The sequence below is a fragment of the Chinchilla lanigera genome, unplaced genomic scaffold (assembly GCF_000276665.1).
Source record: "Chinchilla lanigera isolate Chin_1 unplaced genomic scaffold, ChiLan1.0 scaffold00012, whole genome shotgun sequence".
NCBI lineage: Eukaryota > Metazoa > Chordata > Mammalia > Rodentia > Chinchillidae > Chinchilla > Chinchilla lanigera.
The window spans coordinates 21,289,471-21,311,317 of NW_004955413.1; the positions used below are offsets into that span (position 1 = coordinate 21,289,471).

The window sequence follows — 21,847 nt, forward strand, 5'->3', positions numbered from 1 at the left end:
CAACTGCTGGTCAGAAAATATAATCTTGCCAGAGTGAGGAATTCTTAGCTTGAGATGGCTCTGGGTGGAGGTCCCAAACAGTAAAGATAGCTCAAAAATTCATTGCTCAAAAATTCACAGTTGGGTTTTAAGTATATTGTAACAGTGCGGGGAAGAACTAGTTCAGGTTTCCTTTGTATTCTACGCATTTTATTATTTGGAATTTTTTTTTTTTTTTTTAGGAACCAACAGCTAAAAGTATATTAGAATGATGCAAAGGCCAAAAATTGCCATAGAAAATTCTATCTGGCCTTAAACCTTGGCAGTAATAACCAGGAGTTTAAAGGCTGCGGGGGCCACGGGGTCAACGGCAAAACCTCTCCGAGAGTCTAGTGTCAGGGGCCTCTGGTCCTTTGCCACACAGCGGTTCTCCTAATCCTTTCATTATCTATATTTTGCTTTAATGTCTCAAATGTACAGCCTCTAAAAATAATCTGGCCAGACCAGGTTATCTTCTCTCTCAATAAGTTCTGATTGCATGATTTGACACACAAATAATTGGAGGAAGAAATTATGATCTTTCTACATTGTGAAAAGATGTTTCTGTTAAAGTTTTCAATGTGCAATTGAAATGCTCCAATTTCTTGTGTATTTAATAGATTTCTCGCATTTTTCCCCCTAACTGCAGAAACAGGATAAACAGAAACACTGAATTCCTTAAGCATAACAAACATCAATCAAACTGCATTTACTCCATGTTTATAAAAGGCAAGGCCACCGTCATAAATTTCTCAATATTTCCGGTCACCTTTAAGCATTTTCATTTATTAATCTCAGAATATTTTAACAGCACATATATGTTCTCAAAAAATTCATCCCTGGGACTTACTGTCAAGTTTTGCTTTCACCAGTCTTAGCTTTATACACAACTTAAAACATTTTCTTAGCCAAAGTTCTATGAAACTTTTCTTTTCTTAGGAAAAGGCTCTGCACATTGACAGAGCCTGTCTGAAATACAGAGAAAGCGATCATATTCCAGTTATATTGTCAGCAGGAGGGGCATAAGCTCCAAAGCACTAAATTCCTAGCGCTGTAAGTCCGTTGGGTTTCACGTTATAAATAAAGAAATTGCTTCGTGACAGCTACGGTTTGGAAGCATTACCATTTTTCTTTCCAACTCTCATTTTCAATCTTTTCAGTTATTTTCCTTAGTAAAACTTAGCCACCAAAGTACGACTTCCTGCATCACTGACCCGTGTGCCACAATGAAAAGAAATAAATCTCAACCAGCCATAACGAAGGTCACAGTCAGCATTTAAGGCAAGGCTGAGCCCTACTGATTTAGCACAAGGCAGCTCTCACTGCCCTCAGTTTCCTTCCCCACCGCCTCGCCCTGTCCCTCCACCCCTGTGAGCCAGGTTACTTCCCGTTGCATTGAGAATGTGGGATGCGTGCTTTCGAGTTGCTGCTTTTCAGCATGGGTCTTCTCAACCATGAAAACACAGTTACAAATTGTTCTCAGAGCTAAGCCACTCAACATCTTGGCACTTGGTTGTTTTTAACTTTTCAACAATAGGCACTGTTCACTTCCCTCCATCTCGGTCCTTTATTCAGTGATCAGGCACTGATGAAAGGCTAGTCACGGCTTCCCCCCATGGTATCAGTGTGGTGGCATGTGATGATTCACATGGGGTGTGTTTGATCCGAGGAAGCCCAGTCTCTGCTTATTCTTCCTTTGTTCTGTCATCTGGGGAAAAGAGAAAGAGAGAGAGTGTGTATTCAGCTGATTTTCTCACTCTTCCCCAGTGCTGATGGGTCACAAACATTTTGTGTCACTACGCCCAAGTGCTTACTATCTGCCATCATATAGAATATATTTATATAAAAAGGGAGTTTTTATTTTTAAAAGAGTGAATTTCCATAAACAGTGAAAAAGGGCAAAGCCCTGTCTGTGGTTAGGAAACAGGAACCATGGCTCTCAGACAGATCTTGCCTGTCACGTAATTATTATCATCACCATAGTCATTTTAATAGTTGGCATGGTTTCTGCTGATATTACTTTTTTATGAATGCTAACCATGTTATGTGATAAGGGGGTGGATTATAGCATTGAAGGGGCAGTTATTAACGATGATCTGCCTTTCCCATGAGTTTAGTAATTGGTAGCTTGGAAGAAGATGTGATCACAAAGTGTGCACACGTCCCTATTACTGGCATCTGCTGCTTCTTCCCCCTTTCTGTAGGAGAAATGTCACATAGGTCTGGGCGAGGTGGTAAGCAGAAGTCCCTGCCTGCTGGGCTGTGGTTCTATAGCACAGTGCAGGGTCTCTTTCCCGGAGTCTACAGTCTCCGGAGAATGACCCCTGGAGTCTCCAGGTCTCCCCACACTCAAGGTGGTCAGTGCTTCCGCCCCCAGCTCCCTCGCCTTGGGCACACTGACCTGCTCCTTAAGCTCCGCCAGCTGACCTGACAGCTGTTTGACCAAACTCATGGTTGATTCCAGCTTCTCCTGTAGGTTCCGGATCTCGTTTTGCTCACTGTCACTTTCATTGCTAACGAGAGACATGGCTCGCATCCGAGGAAACCAGTCCAAATTCTTTTCCTAAATGGAAATAAATGTGCGGAACAAAGGAATTAGTACAGAAGAGAGCCTGAAGTCCTATAAAGAGTACTTGTAGGTGTTTCTTAGTATTAACCTGTAAACCAATACCTCCTAGAACTCCTACCGAAAGGTATTCTCTGGCGGGGTAGGGGTGGGGCTAGGGCAGGAATCAAGGGCAGGTTGGTTAGACACTGGTCTTCGTGAGCTGGAGAAGGTCTCAAATATTAAAGCAAACTTTTTATGGGCTCCCAGTGAGGTCCGGGTTGGAGCATTTAGAAGAACATCCTGCACCCTCTGGGCATCCAGCAGACCCTGATGCAAGATGAAGTAGGGTGTGGAGGCTGGGAAGGAGATCCATGTGAGCTAGCACTAGAAGAGGCATGAGCAGTTTCTCTTTTTTCCTGACACAGGAGAGAAAGGGGTGGTAGAATAGGAGGGCGGTGAAAGAAAGGTTTCAGTTCTAGCTGCCTATGCTAGTTTCCCTCCCACTTCCCCTGTTGCGGCTCCCCACCGGCTGCACTCAGGGAAGATGGGAACGGGAGGGGCTGGCCCTGGGTTACTCTGTCTGCTCCCTTTGGAAACACTATTACACTGGGGTGACTTCCGCAGACAGCAATAGCTGGCGCCACTTCTGTTTTTCAAGGCCAACAGAGCATGTCTCATGTGTGCGTGCGTGTGTGATTTCCTCTCCACTGTGATGGATACGTAGATGTCCTGAAAACTTTGCCTGATTGCCTGACATCATAGAATCAGCAGGCATTACTTACATTACATTTTTGAATTTTTTAAAGGTAACTCATCTTGTCACCCATTTGACAGATAATAAAACAACAGCGTCTAAGAGGTTACCCCAGCTAGGTTACCCGTAAGCCAGTAAGTGACAGAGCTGGGATTTGAACCCTTTGTACCACAGATTGGGCGTGTCAGCCTAGCTCCAGTTAGACAACGTTTCTCTAAGTCACGTCCTCCCAACATGTCCACCAGTGAGATACCCACTTAAGATCCTTTCCTCTCCAGGAAAGTGCCCTGACACGGCCAGGACACCTTTGCCTGGAGAATTCCAAACATGTGGGCCATCAGAGTCCTCTCCTTCTTCAAGATACAGTGGAGTCCATGCACCTCTGGACGGCAGACACCCATCTTCCCTGGCCCCTGGGTTGGCTTTGTGTTGCCGCTAGTTAGGGAATAAGAAGTCCTTTAGAGTTTCCTACCTCCAATGGCAGTGAAAAGGGATGATAAAGGATTCAAGATAAAACACATGGCAGAGTTGAAAACTGCATTTAAACAGTTGTAGCTAATTAGCATTTCAAAGCTGAACAGTCACTTCCTCTGAAGTACAGAGTGACAGATTCATTCATTCGATCAATCCTTCAACATCTATTGTCAGGCATTTAGGGATGAAAGTCAGATAAGACTGTGTGTCTGCTCTCAAGGAGCTTGTGGCTTAGGTCTAGTGGACTGCACACTGTGTCTATCAAAATCCCCTGGGGTTGCTCATTACAATTTCTGATTCCGACTCTACCACCTCTCACCAAGTCAGAACCCCAGGGCATCTGTGCAATTCTTATTCTGATGTCAATAAAGTGTAAGAACCCTGGTCTACAGAGACAAAAAAAATAAAATAAAATAAGGACTACTGCTGGGGCACAGGATAGGGACCCATTTGATTTTTGCAGGACAGCACAGAGGGTCCAGCTGAATAACGACTGCAGTGAAGACTACTGTTTGCCAACAGCCTGGCAGGATGTGTAGATGAGGCAGAGAGCTGATGGAGACTGGAGCTGGCATCAGAACAATATAGGTGTAGGGGAGTACGGGAGGTCAGCAAAGTGGTTGGAGCGATGAACACTCATAGTGTGAAATGGCAGGAAAGACAGAGAACAGAACCGCACTGCATGCTCTGCAAACACTTACTCCTTTCAACAATCCAATGAACTTAGGTTCTACCACCTATCTTAGTACCTATATTATCTGAATTTTACAAAGAAACTGAGGCTAGCAAGAGGATCAGCTGGGTCCCAAATCAGATCTATCTGCATTCTGGTCTGTTGGGAAGACAAGTGACTGCAGACAGAAAATAGAATACATTTAAGATCTGAGAAAAAAATAAGGGAAGAACGGAAGGGGGCAGGAGGATGGATCGCTTGCAAATGGGAAGAGGTCCAGGGGATCAAAGGCAAGGTGCGAGGGGGAGGGGATGGGGAACTAGGTAGAGTGAAGACATGCCCTGTACAGGACCCTAATAACCTCAGTCAGTGTGGGCGCTGTATGCCATAAACAGGAACAAAGATTAATAATATCAACAAAAATGACAAGAGGGAAAAGGCAATTACAGAAGGAGGCAGGGGCAAGGAAGGGGATTTAAAAAAAAAAAAGCTGTTTTGTGGACAGATACCAACTTTCCAAGATGACTGTAAAATACTACATAGACTGCAAACATGTACTAATAAAATAAACGGTTCTGAAAGAAGGACAGCTTCAGGAAATGAAAGCTCTGGGGTGAGTGCCTTTGCATCTGGTAAAAGTAAATAACACCTAACTCTGGAAATTACTATTTATCAGGGATAAAGTTTTAGTCACTGAAGTTCAGAATCTCTGGAGATGGGTGGCGATGATGATTACACACCAGTGTGAATATTCTTAATGTCACAAACCTATATGTAAAATGGTTAAAATGGTAAATTCTTATATATATATTTCACTACAGTGAAAAAGCACAGGATTTGCAGGGGCTAATTTTTTGAAGAACTGTGCATGGAGCCCCTGAGGTCACCCTGAAGATGGTGAGTCAGGAGTTTAGGGTGGATGAAGAGGCCGTGAGCCCTCAGAGACCAACATCTGTGCTGAATGACCAAGACTGACCCTGGGGTAGTAGAGCTCAGGGAGAGAAGAACTGGGAATTTCACTGAGAGGTTGAAGGTGTGACAATTTCGTAATGACAGGGAGCTGAGAATTTACTGACCCTCTTCTAGGGCCCTTAACATAGAGGGGTTGGGCAAATGAGCAGGTGCAACCAGAATGCTAAAAGGGAAAGGCTCCTCCCGGGACAGCCTGAAAGGTGGCACTGTCGGGGAGCACAACCGTCTACAGGAGGACGGAGACTCCAGAGGGGCTGCAGCAGCAGGATTTGGGAACGTCAGGTGATTGGGCTTAGGGTGAGAAGGTACCATGTGACAGGCTGATGCCTCATGTGAGGGTTTGTGAAAACATTAACTATCAGGGAGTTTTCAAATGGAACAGACACAAAATGTTCTAATATTCAACAGAATATTGCTCTGCCAGTGCAGACACAGGTGAGAGCTTGTGAAAATTCCTCCAAGGAAATAGTACTGCAGGCATCTCAGGGACGAGGGTCAGACAAGTCCATGGGCCCTTCTTGCTTCTGAAGAAACAGCTACAGTTCTCTGCAGACCACCACTGCAGCCCCTGGACCATGGGATTCTCATTTGCTGTGCACTTTCTTCATTTGTTCCTTTATTTATCCACTCATTTAATAATTCTTACTTATGATTTCTACTCTGTGTTAGGCACTAGAAAAATGGCAAAAACCCAGCACAGTTCTTGTTTTAAAAATTTATAATCTGGGTAGAGAGTGTCTTGGTTACTTTTCTCTTGCTGCTGAGACAAAATACCTGACACCCAAAATTAAGGAAGGAACGGTTTATTTTGCTTACAGTTTGTGGAGGTTTCAGTCCATACTTGGCTGGCTCCGAGGCTGAGTGGCACATGGCAGAGGGCAAATGTTCATGGTGGCAGAAAACAGCAAAGTAACAAGAGCAAAAGGGAGGAGTGGTGGCAGGCAGCCTCTTTGTCTCCCATACATATGCAAAACTACCTGCCCCAGGGTGCGTGTAGCACTCACACCCATAATCCCAGCATTAGACTATAGATGGATCATAAACTCTAGAAGCCTGCCCCCATGATTTCATGAGGCTTTGGGGGGACATGCAGATACAAACCATAACAGTAAGACTTCCATCAACAGGTGACAAAAATCATGATAAGCTATGCTTAAGTTCTAGGTAGGAAAGTCACACGATCTTCTTGTCCTTTCTCTAAGTTGCTAAAAGTCATTCTTTCTTTCAACTTTGTTCTCATTTTTCCCAATTTCGTTCCTTTTGCTTTTTAATGTTTATTGTTTTGTTCTTCTTTCCCTTTATATACGAACTGAAATGAAAATATAATGTGTGTTTAATTTTTTTCACTATTGAGTAAAATCTTATGGTTCCCGCCTTAATTTTTAAGAGACCTGAGTTGAACACTTTATATCTGTCACTACAATGGGAAGATATAACCAACTTCAATTGATGTTTTTTTCTGTCTTATTTCTTTTTTCCAGAAAGCCAGTCTTCTAAAAATTAGTTTCACAACTGATGTTTTTTAAAATCGAAAGCTCCCAATTAAACAGCTAGCAATTCCTCTCTCCGCTCTGCTGGTTCCCATGGAAGCCTCATCTTGAAAAAGTGAACTCCAGACCTCAGCCGAGTTGGAGTCACAGACAGACACACAGAGCACTTACTAGCTAACAGGATAACACTTCTCCCCTCGTGGTGTGTTCCCCACCTAACAAAGCAGTCTGATTTGAATTGCTGTCCGTTGTTTACGCATATGTGCTATGGACATCTTGTGAGCATGCACATGATTATTAGATCCTCATATTGACTTTGGTTAGTCAAAATGAAATCATTTCCTCATTTCTCCAGGAATGCAAATATTTGACCACAGAGTAGTATAAAGTGAGGAACGCTGTGGATCAACTGTTAGACTTTGAGGCTATAACATATGTCCTAATAACTTGATGAGTGGAAATTGAGACTTTCTAGAGGTTTCTAAGTGCAGAGCTCAGAGATGAACTCGTTGTGACTCTGAGATGTCACCTAAGGACACAGTTCGCATGCCAACTGTAACCCTTTTGCTGTCTCTGAATTCTATAATGTTATCTTTCTGGAAGACCAATAGATAGAAGTATCTTCAACAACAGTCAGATCCATTTGCCCTATTAAATTTTATAATTATTCAATAAAATGATTGTTAGTGAGTCAAAGATCACCTGGACAGTCTGCATGTTTGCTTCTTACGTGTGACATTTCTTTGTGGGAGAGAGGCAATATGATACAATGGGAAGAGCATCAGACCAGGAGTCAGGAGGCCTGGGCTCTCACTTTATCTCAGCCCAGACTAGGTATGTGACATACAAAAGGTAAAGTTTTGCCCTCCAGGTTGCAGGGTGCTCATCTGTAAAACCAGAACATTACCCTAGGTGGTGTCTCTGTCTTTTCCAGTTCATCATTCTGTGAACCATGAGTGCAAGGATGCCTTAAAAGTCACACGGCTGAGATGAACCATGAGCTCACCAAGTGAGCAAACAGTAACTGAGCTCTAGGGTAGAAGCAATCTTGAAACCACTCAACTCAAACCCAGTGCATTGTGAATGAACAGCCTGAAGTCTAGAAAGTTTAGTTACCTCGAGGTCTCGCGACGCAATCATTGCAGATGTCTTCCACGTTACACTGTGGAATGGCCCTTATATAACCTCTGTAGTCCAGGTTGGCCTTGAACTCGCTATGAATCCAAGCTGGCCTCAAACTCATCATCCTCCTGCCTCCACCTCCCAAATGCTAGGATCATAGGTTATTTCTCCTGACACCAAACTGACCATAGGCTAAGAAAATAAACAATGCATAACAATTTTTTTCCCCATAAGAATGAGATTAAACAGCAGTCAGATTACTTTTGGTTAGTCAAACATTGGAAAGACTGCCTCCTAGCTTTTTAGCTCTACCAGCTACACATTAAAAATTGCCGGTAAGAAAGATAAAGAGAGAGCAAGTTCTGTCATTCTACATCATAGTGACAGGTTCCCTTTGTGAGCTGCCTACCAGATGTCAGGCACTTTAGTGATTCTACGACCAACACCTAACGCAGTTCCACAAAGGAGGGACTGTTATCATCCCATTTCACAGACAATAACAGGGTGGGAAGAAGAGGATTAGGTTCTTGCCCAAGGTCATATAGGTGGTGTAAATGTCTAAACTAGGCTTTGACTGCCACCATGTTGTTAGGAAATCTTCTGGTCCTTTGACCACACTCCTCTTCCTGTATAATGGAGACCTCCAGGCTTACTTTCTGAATTTTCCAACAAACCCAAAGACTACAGTGAGTCTCCAAACAAACTATTATGACTTGAACCTCTTTGATTACTTTTCCTGGGATATGCTAAAGGTTTCTTGAATTGAAAATCAGAAGCAGAAACTGCTGAGGCTCTGTACTGCAGACGCACACGCAGGTACCGAGGGAAATGCATCAGTGCATTTCAATGATGTTTACTGCAATTTTGCACCGTAGCTTCAAATCCTGCTAACGAGACGTAGCACATTAAATGTGCCATACACACTACGGATGGAACATCAGTAAACCATTTCATATGTACCTTCACCTCTGCTTCCAGATTTTACAAAAGACTGTTTCTTAAGGTTTTTCTTAGATAAAAGAAGTCTTCCATCCTCTTCTTAGCTTTACGTTTATATTACATTTTTCACTCTAAAATTCATTTGTAAAACCTCCTCGATAGAAAGGCATAACTATTTCCCCAAAGTCTCACCATGGCCTATTGCATTTTTCTCTTTGTACTTTTGGTCTGAAGATGTCAGCAGAAATGGCTCTCAAAAAGAACACAAGCAATACATCTACTACCTGCTTACTGGAAGCTCCCTCAGGGACAGAAACCATTCCCACTTTCCTGGAACTTCAGGCATAGGAAAGTAGACTGAGCATCTTTTGAAGTTGAAGTGATCATTTTAGTTAAGAGCTGGTGCCTCCTGTACTCCATCCCAGTGTCTGCTCAATTTCCGTACGACCACGATAGGCTTCTGGCCTGTACCAATAGGGTAGCCTTGAGGACAGGCTGGGTATTACCTCAAAAAAATAAGGGACACCCACAACACTGGTGTTTGGGTTCCTACCCTGGTTCCTAGTGAACACCCCCCCTGTGTACAACAAGTATTGTTCTAGGTAAGCAGCTAAAAGTCTGCCACTCACAGGGGCTCAGATGCAGGCCCTGGGTTCATAAAACAACAAGACGGGCTGGAAAACACAGCTCTTGGTTGACAGACATTAGGGAATGCAGGAGGGAGAGACAGAGAGAAGATTCAGCTGTGTTCTTTGAAATTAAAAATGTTTCTGGACGGACAAATCAATGGCCTCCCTTGTGATCCATTCTAAGAAGAGGGAAGGAAAAAGAGTACATTTTTCTCCATTACAAAAACATATCACAGGACTCAAGGATTCATTTTCAAGCTCTTACTAGTATCTTTCCTTTTGTGTCTCCCCGCTTATTCTTTGTCTTTATCCCCTGGATCCTTTTTTTTTTTTTAATGAGTAGGTTCCTGCTAATGTGGCAGAGTGCCAAATTTATGTGATCGAGAAATTTTAGATTCACAAATTATCCAGAGTAAGTCTGTATTGAGATATTTCATAAATAAATGCCTTGGGAGTATCACCATGATACTATGACCTATTTTTTTTTTTTTTTTGCTATTGTTTTTTTCCGGTACCGGGAATTGAACTCATGACCTTGCGCTTGCCAGGCAGGTGCCGTGCCGCTGAGCTAAATCCCCAGCCTCCACTATGGCCTATTTTTAAAGCTAAAATACTTAAATATCAAGTTTATACTATATATATAATATTTTATTTATTTATATTTATCTATATTTATTTATATTGATTCATATTTATTTATTTATTTATAGTGTTTTATATATATTTTATTTATATATATTTATATATATATAAAGTCACTTGAACATTGTAAAGTGCTATACAAATAGAAAGTATCTTTGGACAGCCAGGCAACATGCATAGTGACCAGGGGTCCTCACCTGAGAGCAGCATAGCGCACATAACAGACATTGGTGTCCTTGCTGGGCTCCTGCCTGGATCCTTTGCTGTGGGGCTACTGTTAGTGCACTGGCCAGGGAGGGACAAGGCCTGCTTAATACCATCACTGTGCTCTCAGAGACAGAGGGAAAAGATACCCATGGAAAAATGCCGGTGAAGGATGATAGTCCTGAGATGGAAATGACTTGATCTCAGCTGGGCCCAAATTTAGAATCAAAAGTTACAGGTGGAGGCACTGGGAGACGGTCTCATTTTCTAGACCCCTTGCTTTAGCACTTACAGCCATGGCGCGAGGCAGGCAGGGTCTGTTCCAGCACAGGGCTTGCGGAGGGACAGGGTCACAGAACGCTACGCCTGGACCGACAGGTGTGACTTCTTCAGAGATGGAAGTGGGAAGGTCTCTCTCTGCTGGCTTCCTCACTTTGGTCAGGCAAGTGAGGGTCCCTGCTACAGTGTGAACATCTGCTACCTTCCAGACTCACCTCTAGTCTGTTACATGCTGATACAGCAGCACAAAACAGACTAAGACAACATTCTCACCTGAAGGAAGGTCAGAGTAATTTAATAAACATTCTCAAAAAGTCTAGAGTGTGCAAAGATGACTGTTAGGCTCTGGAGTTTTGAAGACTTGAGGATTAAATTTCCTATCCCTAAAATGTATCGATGGTGGTGAAGTGGGTACTCACAAAGTCAGATAATAAGGAACACCACAGTCTCCTGCAGCAGGCATCCCAAGGGCCAAGATGCACTGGGTACACCAGCCACACACAGCAACACGTCATTTCCCACGGGTGGCCACAGGGAAGCTGGTGGCCTCAGCTATTTGTAGGGACTGAGAGACTGATCTTCGAGGCCTACCTTGGCTAAACATCCTGAACAATTTCCAAGTTCAAACAGCAGCGCTCTGGACAATGAAGTGAAAGATTAGGTATTGGTGCACGTGTGAAGAGAATGCCCTAGAGGGCTGCGTCTGAGCTTGTAAGCAGCACATCTCATTCCAGATCCAGCCTGGGCTGTGAGCAGAGACCACAGATCCAAAGAGCACACACTGCTTCCCTTGCCCATTGCTTCTCCTTTCCAGCTCTCCCTTTTAGTAATATTTCTGTCTTCCATGAGTGAGAAGGCAGTGGCTGCCCTCTTTTAGTCCCGGGCTTTTCACCACTGCCCCAGTGAACAATGGTCTTTGGGTGTCTGTCGAAGACATCAGCCCTATCTGCTGTTGGTGGTGCTGTATTTGTTCCCAAGCTACAGAGTAGGGGATGAGGTGGGCAGAGCCACAACGAAAACAGGGAGTGTCCGGTACACAGAGGTCTAAGAAAGCTCAGATCTGGTGGCAGCTCGGATCTGCCAGGAAGCCCTGGCCCTCTTGTGATGACGTAGCAGCATTGCTAGGGGAGGAGCGAAGAAGGGCAGAAGGACTCTGGGAGGCTCTGGAGCAGACACTGGACCAACAGAGAAGGGCAAGTAGGGTGGGGAACGCTCAAAGAGAGGCCAGTAGAGCCACCACCAACGTTGGTATGAGCCATCGGTCAGCTGACTTCTGAAAACCACGGAGTCATAAGCTTGAAGGGCTGGAATCCAATTGGTGGGAGAACTGGGCATCTTGAGAGGCATCCGCTAATACAATGATAGGAGGTTTTTCTGCCAACCCACCATGAGAGACCAAAGAACCCAAGGTCCGGCCCAACTTGTTCCTGGATCCCCATTGCTGTTTTTCCTGCAGCAGTGTTAAGTGGGAAACATTCTGACCACAAAGAAAAAACAAATAAGCAAAGCTCAGGCATCATGAGAGACCTTCACTGCCACCAGATGACCCCAGGCTCTAACCCACATATGTCCTAGAGCGGATTGGTTTTCTTCCTGTTTGTGGTTTCCTTTTCCTATCAATAATTACATATTCTAAATCTGTATTTTTATCTTTGGGATCTTAGAATTTTCTTATTATTTATTAATTTCCATAGTTTACTTCCTTAAATTATTATCTCTTGGCCTCTTTATATAGAGAACACAAATATTTATTCTCCTCTGGAAATAATTTGAAGTAGAAACATTCCTGAGTTTCACTGGGAGAGATAAAACTAGTGATTTCCTCACGATGATATTGGGCAAAGCATTCTGAATAGGGTATTGAATATTCAGATTATTGACTATTAACTTTCTGGGGCTAGTGCAAAATAAAGACTTACCAACAAACTCAAAGTTGGATCCAGATGAGGTGCCAGGTTGCACCAAAGAGATCTTTTGCTTTGACCAAATTTTCTCAGCACTGGGGACCTAAGAATTCTTTATTAGATTTTTCAAAACAGCATCCTGTGGTTTGAGGGATGTTGAATAAAAATCTGAATTGAATCCAAACCAATATGTTCTCCTGGGATGGAGCAGACAGGGTGTGAGGTCAAATGGGATTGAATTGTCAGTCAGATTATAGCTTTGCAGAGTATGACCTTCACCACTGTCTGCTTGGCACTAGGACTTGGATTCACTACAGGATGGTTCCCAGCTTGAAAAAAAAATTGCCACAGTCCCCAAAGAACCAACAGCTGGCTATCCGGGTCCACAGACTATGTAGCTCTGGACACAGGGAGCCCGGCAGCTGCAGGTGATAACAGACAACCCTGCCAACTAGCTGTCATATGCTGAGATGCAATGAGCTGATTTCAAGGAGGACACACAGGAAGAACTTCAAGTAATGAAGCAAAGCCGTGGAATTCTCAGTATACACGCGAGACTGAAAGAAGAGTTGCTATACTGCAACTCCAAAGGCTCCTGGTTCTCTCTGAATAATGACCTCTTGCTGATTATAATGATAAGATGCCCAATCACAAAACACACAAAGATTGGGTGAACAAGAGTCATAGCCACGAGACACAGAACAACTTCACACAAATGCAACATCAAAACAACCATTGGTCATGTGGTAGCTGCTATATTTCTAATTTTTTTATGCTACTTCACAAATACATTTGTCATTTTTAAGCTGAGACTACTTAGGCTGTATGCATTTTTACCAACTTTTTCATTGGGAAGCATTGCACTATTATTTGTTTTTATGGAACATCACTCTAACAGAAGACTTTAAAATACAGAAACAGCTACTGAAGCAATTCCTACATGTAAAACTCATTTCCAACACATGATGGAGCCAGTCAGATGATATACTGTAATGCTTTGTTATGATTGGGGGCCCTGCTTGGGTGCTCTGTGCTGACGAGCACCCAGATGCTGTCCTGAGACATATGACAATAATGACCGACTCTTCAATTGTGTCTTAATTTCAATTACATGTGTACTACCTTTTTCAATTTGATTGTACGTATCTTAGCAGTTGAAACCATAGACATACATGTTTATAGTTCCCATAGTGGTACTGTCAATTTAAAAATTTACATTTCTCCTTAAGCTGGCTTCTACCATCATATGCTCTCCCTGAACCAACCACGAAGTCCATCACACTGGTGGCTGGGACATTGTTTTATAATAAACAACTTCAGCGGTCTTCGTTTCCAGTTCCTAGGAAGATGGTCTAAACCTCTGGAATGCCCCAAATGGTACAAGTGTCTTTGTTATTCATCACTGTCTCCCCCATTACACCTGCATTTATGCTAATGGACGCCTTATGTTGGGCTCCTAGATACCCACCTTCAGGAGATGTGTTACTAGAATGACTGAACATACAGAATAACAAAGTTAAGATTCTGAGCCAACCCTATCTCTGGAATAAAGACTGAGTGCAATCACATGGCCAACAATTCAATCACTCAAGATTATGCAATGAAATACTAATAAAATCTCTGGACACTGAGGTTCCATGGAGCTACCATACTGATGAATACATTGATGTGCAGGGCATGGGGGGGACATGCCCTGGCTCCATCAGGAGAGGGCATGGAAGCTCTGTGTTCTTTCCCAGGTATCTCTTGATTTGGCTGGTTCTCCTTATTTGTATTCTTTATAATAAAACAATAATATGTACAGAGTTTTTCTGAGTCATTCAAGTTGTTACACCAAATTATTAACATTGATGGGGCCATGAAATCCCCCATATTTATAGCTAGCCTCCAATAAATACAGTAGCTTGGGGATCCCCAAAGACCAGCTAGTGTCTGAAGTCTTGTTGGGGAGCATGCTTTCTAACTTGTGGGGTCTGCACTATGGATGACTAATGTCAAAACTGAATTATAGTACATCCAACTGGGGTGGAACAGCTGATGTCTGAATAGTCACCAACACTGTGGACCACACCTGCCTGTGGTCCAGCTGCTGCAGGTGGCAATAAGGACAGGATGTTTCTGGTAGAAATGTTTTTTGTTTTTTTTTTTGGTTTTTCTCCGGTACTGGGAACCGAACTCACGACCTTGCGCTTGCCAGGCAGGCGCTGTGCCGCTGAGCTAAATCCCCAGCCCCTCTGGTAGAAATGTTAAAGAAACACTGAAGAGAAAGTACTGCAGATTACTGGCCTGGCTGGGCATTTGCTTTTGCTAATTCTTGCTAGTCTGAGGCCTGTAAATACTAAGCATTTGGCTGACATATTTCAGAGAAAGCAAGAGAAGGTACGTAACTGTGGTCATATGGGTATCTAGGATATGATCACGGAAGGCAGAAAAGGTTTCTCCAGCCTGTGTCCATGGCTAAAGAATAAACGGACTCCTTTTTCCCCCTGAGCCTTCAGCAGGAAGAGGATATTCTCTGATTATGATCTTACGTAAGGTCTCCCTTTATCCCTCACCCACTCTGCCTGAGGAGTTAGGGAAATCTGAAATCCATCAGCCTGTGAGTGCTTTGTGGATTAAACTATGTACTCTTTGTTCTACCCATTTCCTTGCCAAGAGTGAATTTTGTGTATCACAAATAATTCATGATGTTGGGCACTTCTCAGAAACAAAAATAAAGCATTGAGATATCTATCTATCTATCTATCTATCTATCTATCTATCTATCTATCATCTATCTATATGAGTGGATTTTTCTGGCATAAAACCTAAACATCATCCTTAGCCCAGGAGACCCTGGGTATTCCAGCTCCTGTCCCTCTCCTCTCCTGCATCCCTGTCACCATCTGTCCCTGTCACTAAGTCTGCCACATGAACCGCCCCACTGGTCCCCTCCTAGGCCCAATCCATTCCCAACAGGGGCTGGCTCTCGCTGATCCCTAGGTCCACTGTGGTTTTTTTTCTCTTTCTCCATCATCGCCTCCTCAGACGAGGCATCCCTGACAACCTCTGTTCCTTTCTACTCCTTGAACTTGCTTTGTGTTCCCACTGGACAGGACCTGCCTTCTACAGCTGTTTGTCCCCAATAAAGGCATGTGAGCTTCACAAGGACAGGGATCTGCTTTTCTTGCTCCTAAAGCTGAGAACACCGTTCAGTAGGTTTTTAACAAATGCTAACTGAATAAATGGAGCCAAGGGCTCCGACCACGATTTCATTATTTCAAGGCTCCAGAGGCGAAGAACACTCAGGTCAGAGGTGAAGTGAGCGATCATTCTGGGAGGGTCTATGCGCCATGTTAACACCAACTTAGGCGAAACCGGGCGCCACAGCTGCAAAGTGACAGGATGTTCCGAGGAGCAGGCAGCTCTGGAAGAATCCTGGGACTGAAAAGCAGGGCTTTCGGAGGCAGCCCCATCTCTGCGTGAATCCCCGCTTTACCTCTCCAGAAGTGTGCAATCAGGGAAGATGATCATTTAAGTTTCTTCCTCTGAAAGTTGGGGAGGATAATGCCCCTCTTTTAAGATTTCTGTCAGGTTTTTCTTTTTTAGTTTTTCTCCGGTACCGGGAACCGAACTCACGACCTTGCGCTTGCCAGGCAGGAGCTTTGCCGCTGAGCTAAATCCCCAGCCCCTCTGTCAGGTTTTAATAAAATGCCACAGAAGGACCAATGTGCTGCTTTTCCCCCGTGGGGAAAGAAAGCTAATACCCCAAGCACACTTTAGGTGGGAAAACAGGAATGGGTTAGGGGTTGGTTGCGGATCATGTGGGAACGCAGGGTCAGGCAAAGTGCAGGGAGACTGGGAGATCTGGATCTGGCCTCCTAGGTTTCTGATGTCCCTGAAGTTAACACATTTTCAGGAACCAAAACAAGGAGTCCCTCTGACAAGAGTTTTAACACTGTCCCATATCAACCGCAACCCAGGAATTCTGGTGGTGGTGGTGGTGGTTCTTTCCACTCTGCGTTGCCTTACTACTTGTTAACTCTGTGAGAAAGAGGAGTCCATTCATTTCTTCCATCTCCCCCAAGACAAATTTTGCCTCTACGTTTCCAGTTTTTAAATTTTGCCTCTACGTTTCTGTTTTGCGTCTACGTTTCCAACTCTTCAAGTTGTCACGCTTTTAAAAATCTACTTTTTGAAAATCACTGACACACAGAAAGAAGAAGGAGGAAGCCAGCCCAGGACAGAAAGGTTTTATTTCCATCTGCATTTCTTTGGAAGGGCTGTCTGTGGGCAGGCTTCCTAAGGGGTGGAACTCTTGCGTAGTTAGGGCTGACCCATTTGTGTACTGTGACCAGGCCTTGGAAGAAGATGGGCAGAAAGCTGGAAGGTTTCCTTCCTAGGTATTTGTAGACCTTCCACATTTTACCAAACACACTATGAATCCTGCTTGACTTCCTCTTTCATTATTTATGTTACCCACAGGGGCTCAGAGAGTCACTTCCACACACCAAGTTCAACTCTTTTCCCTTCTACTCTGGCCTGCTGGTTGCTCCTCTTCAAGGCTCCCAGGTTTGGAGAACAATGACCTTAAACTTTGCCTGCTCCCAAAGTTCACTGGTACTCGAACTGTCTTAAGAAGGCCTTGCCTTTAGGATCACTTTTGGCTTTGCCACAACTTTTTGCTTGGAAACCAGGTGACAGGAGACGCCTGCACTTTGGCAGAGTCTGTGTAGCTTCAGTACACTGCCAGTGCATACACATCTTCGGAGCTGACAAGGCTTTTTAGTAGTCCAACAAACAGGATTTATTTGGATTTAAAATTTATCAACTGGGAATGGAAAATTGATGGTCTTGCCAGTTTTAGTAGCCAAAACTTCCAAAGTTGTGTTGAAATCAAATTTGTCCTTAGCTCTTCAATAGATGTTCTCTTAAGATTTTAGTGTAATTTGACTACATCTTTGCATGACCATTATAAGTATTTTATCTTTTTGGTTTGTTTGTTTGTTTGTTTGTTTGTTTTTCTGGTACTGGGAATCAAACTCATGACCTTGCACTTGCCAGGCAGGTGCTGCGCCGCTGAGCTAAATCCCCAGCCCATTATAAGTATTTTAAAGAGATACTGTAAGTACCACTCCTCCAATTTAGCATATCTGTGCCATTAGTGTACTAGTTTAGAACTTAAAACAGTGTTACCAACAACCTCACATTTAATTGTACTGGAGGTACAATTAAAGGTTTGTTCCATATTGAAATGGAGGTACAATTAAAGGTTTGTTCCATATTGAAATCACATTAATATCTATTCAGCATTATTTAAGGAATCTGGTTATGATTTAATCTCTGGTTATGGCTTATGTATCACATGAGATAGAGCACAACTTCTCCTCATTTCTCTTCCTCAGAGTAACTTTTTTCAACCCCCCACCATACCCTTTTTGCCTCATAACTCATTTTTCAATTTGCTTAAAACTATGGGGAAGATTTGTTGACAGATGTATACAAGGCAGCTTGTACTATATTAATTTACACTGTGCACCACTGCTAACTAGTTCAGGAATAAAGGTAAACTAATTCATTTAACTAAGATATAGGCCTATTTAGGTTACTGTGATGTACAAAACTGAAATTTACCACAAAATGGAATATCTACTACTTATGTCAAAAAGGGTGTTCTTCCTTCATTTTGTTTTTGTTTTTTGATGCTAGAGCTCGAACCCTAGACTTCATATATTCTAGGCAAGCACTCTACCACTGAGTTACAGCTCAGCACACCACTGGATTTAGTTAAAAATTTCCCAGGCATATTAAAAGTAAGATTCAGTTTTCAACACAAAATACATTTATATGCAATATTTCAATAACATGCCTAGGGTATAAAGTGAATCAGAAATTATTTCAATGCGTAGGATCAGGTTAAGCCACAAGTTTAGAAAAACCTTATTTATACAGACTACCACTTTATTGCAAAGTCAAATTTTATAGAACGAAAACACCTAATGGCAAAGCACAGGGTAAATGTTCTACCCACAGAGATCCACATTACATACAGAAACCTCCTGTTATTCTCTGGTTCACAATTAACAGCAATTTATTGTATCAGATCCCGTCGTGTTAGGGTGGCTGCACCAAGGCAGTAAGGCATTTCTGCTACACCCACCTTTCAAATGGTTTGGGATCCAGGGGCTCAAAGAGCTGAGTTCCTAGGCTTCAAGCTGGGACCAAAGTGCTAAAGCTCCATTAAGCAGGACGGGACCACAGGCAGCCTCATGTCCCTGGATGGTCCGCAGGGCAGCTTGCCCCCTGCTCTTGTTTATCTACCTCACTGGACAGGTTCTCCATCAGAGCTGGCTATTTATTCAGCCTGTGCCTGTGATCAAACCCACAGCTTGTAAAGACATGTTCTCTACCAGTGCAGTCTAAAGCAACTCCCATGATTCTTCTGGGCTTTAAGTACCAGCAGAACACTTTGGAAAATGAGCTTTTCCATCCTACCCTGAGACCACATGCATCTAATGACCATTCACGTCTTCCTTTCAGTGCCTGGCACACAAGCCCGGCAAGCACTCAAGTATTTGCGGATGGGTGGGTATACGGAAGAATATGAATAGACTCCTACTATCATCATTCCCTAACTTGCTACTTCTAGTTAGTTACTGATTACTTAAATCATATTCTTCTTAATGTCTCTCCCCTTTTTCTCTCAGACAGCATGGCTGAGACTCTTTAAACATCATCATCTGAACTTCTGTTAAAATACCATGTTTTTTAATCTATCAGATCCCCTTTTCTTGGCTTCTTGGTTCAGTATTAAGCCCAATCACTATCTAGTTATCCAACTTATGTACACATATGTTCTCTTTTCCCCTGGTCATCCCTCTCACTCAGTGCCTCTCTGCACTGCAGCTGAAAGAATGCACAACAAAAGTTGCTCTTGGGTGAGTCACACTTGTTTTCTGATCCTCCCCGGGGAGAGATTCCTGAGCGGGGTTGCAAAGTTGCACTAAGGCTTTGTAGCCCTAAGACAGTCTAAGTCCATGTTTTTTCACCTCCGCTCCTACTTGGTATTGTGGGCATAAGATCAGAATAGATGGGAAAGGAAAAACGCTTCGAGCTTTTGAAAAAAAAAATTATAAACAACGTGACTGATATTGCTGTCTTTCATTTACATAATATTTTAAAAGCTTCATGCTCTTCTGAATTTATTATCTCTTTTTATTCTTTCACAAGCTGTGGGAAGAGCAGCCCCTATTTTCCTCAAAACACATGAGGGAAAACAAAGGTACACAGCTGTCACGGCTTAACCAATGTCACCCACATAATGAAAAAGTCTCTACTAGGATATTGACTTTTGGTTTCCAGTTTCCAAGAATCTTTCTTGGGCATCCTCATGCATTGGCAACCATTTTATCATCTTATCTTTAAAAAAGAGCCCTATAAATTGCTCTATGTAGGAAGATAGCTCTAAAATGTCTGAAGTTGAACTTAAAAATTCAACTCTTGAGAAAGAAACTAAAAGCATTTCATAACACTTAAGGATACAATGTCTTCCAAAACAAAGAAAAGCCAACTGTCAATATGATTGACACTTTTAAAGGCAACTCTGGGGATCAGGAGGAAGATGGTGAGCTGGATTCCAAGAGAGCAGAGGTGGGTGGATGGGTTCACACCCAGCACTCTTTGGAAGACACAGGTTAGGCTTTCATGCTCTCCATGAACAATCAAGAGAAAGAATAACAAGATTGGTGTTATGTTTTATGTCTGGGTGTCCCCCCCAAATCCTCATGCAGTCATGAGGCAGGCTTCTACAGTTTATGACTGATTCATGGTCCAGTGTTGGAATTATGGCTGTGAGTGCTACACTTGCCCTGGGGCGGGTAGTTTGCATACAGTGGAAGGGAGGGAAACAGGCTGCTTGCTGCCGCTCCTCCCTTTTGCTCTTGCTGCTTTTGCTGTTTTTCAGCCGTCATGAACTGTTGCCTTCTGCCATGTGCCACTCTGCCTTGGAGCCAGCTGAGTATGGACTGAAACCTCCACAAACTGTGAGCTAAAGAAACCTTTCCTTCCTTAATTTTGGGCCTCAGGTATTTTGTCTCAGCAACGAGAGAAAAGCAACTAAGACAACAGAATAAAAAATGTGGTGGGCGAGCACTGTCATATGTACTTTTTTTTGTTTTATTATACTTACAAGTGACTCCATTGCCCTGGTTCTTTTACTTTCCCTTTTTGGTTTTTTTCCCCCCAGCACCTGTCACCACCATCTAGCACCCTACATTTTATTGACTGCTTGCACAGTAGAATGTAAACATCACGAGGGTAGGGGTTTCTGTCTGTTTTGTTTACTGTTGTTCTGGGACATGTGCCTAAAATAATGCCAGGCAAGTCACTGGCAATAAATGAACAAAGGAATGAATGTGCACAACCCAACGATAGGTATTATGAAGCGTTTGCTACAATCACAGAATGAGTGAGTGGTAAGTCCAGGGTACACAGGCAGGATTCAAGCTGTCATCTAAACTATAGTCTGTAGCTGTGCAGGGTGAAGAGGTCACCTTAGTTTATCTCAGTATGGTCCACTAGACATTCAAGTCACGCAACCTACTCACTCCTATTCTTCCCAAACTCTGCTCATTAAGCAACTTTCTGATTCTAATCTGGCTTCTCAGGGAAAAAAAAAAAACACACTGACCGGCCATCATGCCTGCCTGTTCTGCTTGGAAATTATAATTTATCTTGCTTAATCAAGGACAGGCAATCAATGCATACGCATTCTGATATAGCCACAGCTCTGCTTTCTGAATCTGGCTAGTGAATTCCTACCCCAATCCATTCTGATGGCATCTAGGATCTGAGCCTGCAAAGGCTGGCAGTCGATCTGGACTTTTGTCACCTGAGAGAGACCTGCCTTGGGGCGCTGTTAGAGAGACCATCTGCTGAGCTCCGCGTCCACCTCTCCGGGTGGTAACCTGGTATGGTCACTGCATTCTATTTTTAGCAAGGCAGTATTCTGACTGTAGTTACCCACTATAATTTGGGAATGACAGTGATGAACATAAATTGTGAAATGAAGCTTATTGGTATCTCACTGGCTTAGCTACAGCGCCAAAGGAAGCCACGGTTTTATTTCAGGGCATACTTGCAGGGGTAAGCCGGATTCTGTAAACAGGTCAGACTATTTTCACACCCAAACACTAAAGGCTTGAGGAATGGAAAAAGCACA

General features: G+C 43.2%; 1 protein-coding gene across 1 annotated transcript in view; it reads right to left on the reverse strand.

The window, feature by feature from the left end:
• Positions 1 to 202: 202 nt before the first annotated feature.
• Itpr2 (inositol 1,4,5-trisphosphate receptor, type 2) overlaps positions 203 to 21,847 on the reverse strand; it is a gene marked incomplete in the record, with an annotated part of 429,938 nt that continues 408,293 nt past the window's right edge. Inside the window, 2 exon segments of the mRNA XM_013511399.1 lie at positions 203 to 1,726; positions 2,420 to 2,581. Coding sequence (XP_013366853.1) covers positions 1,640 to 1,726; positions 2,420 to 2,581 — 249 coding nt within the window.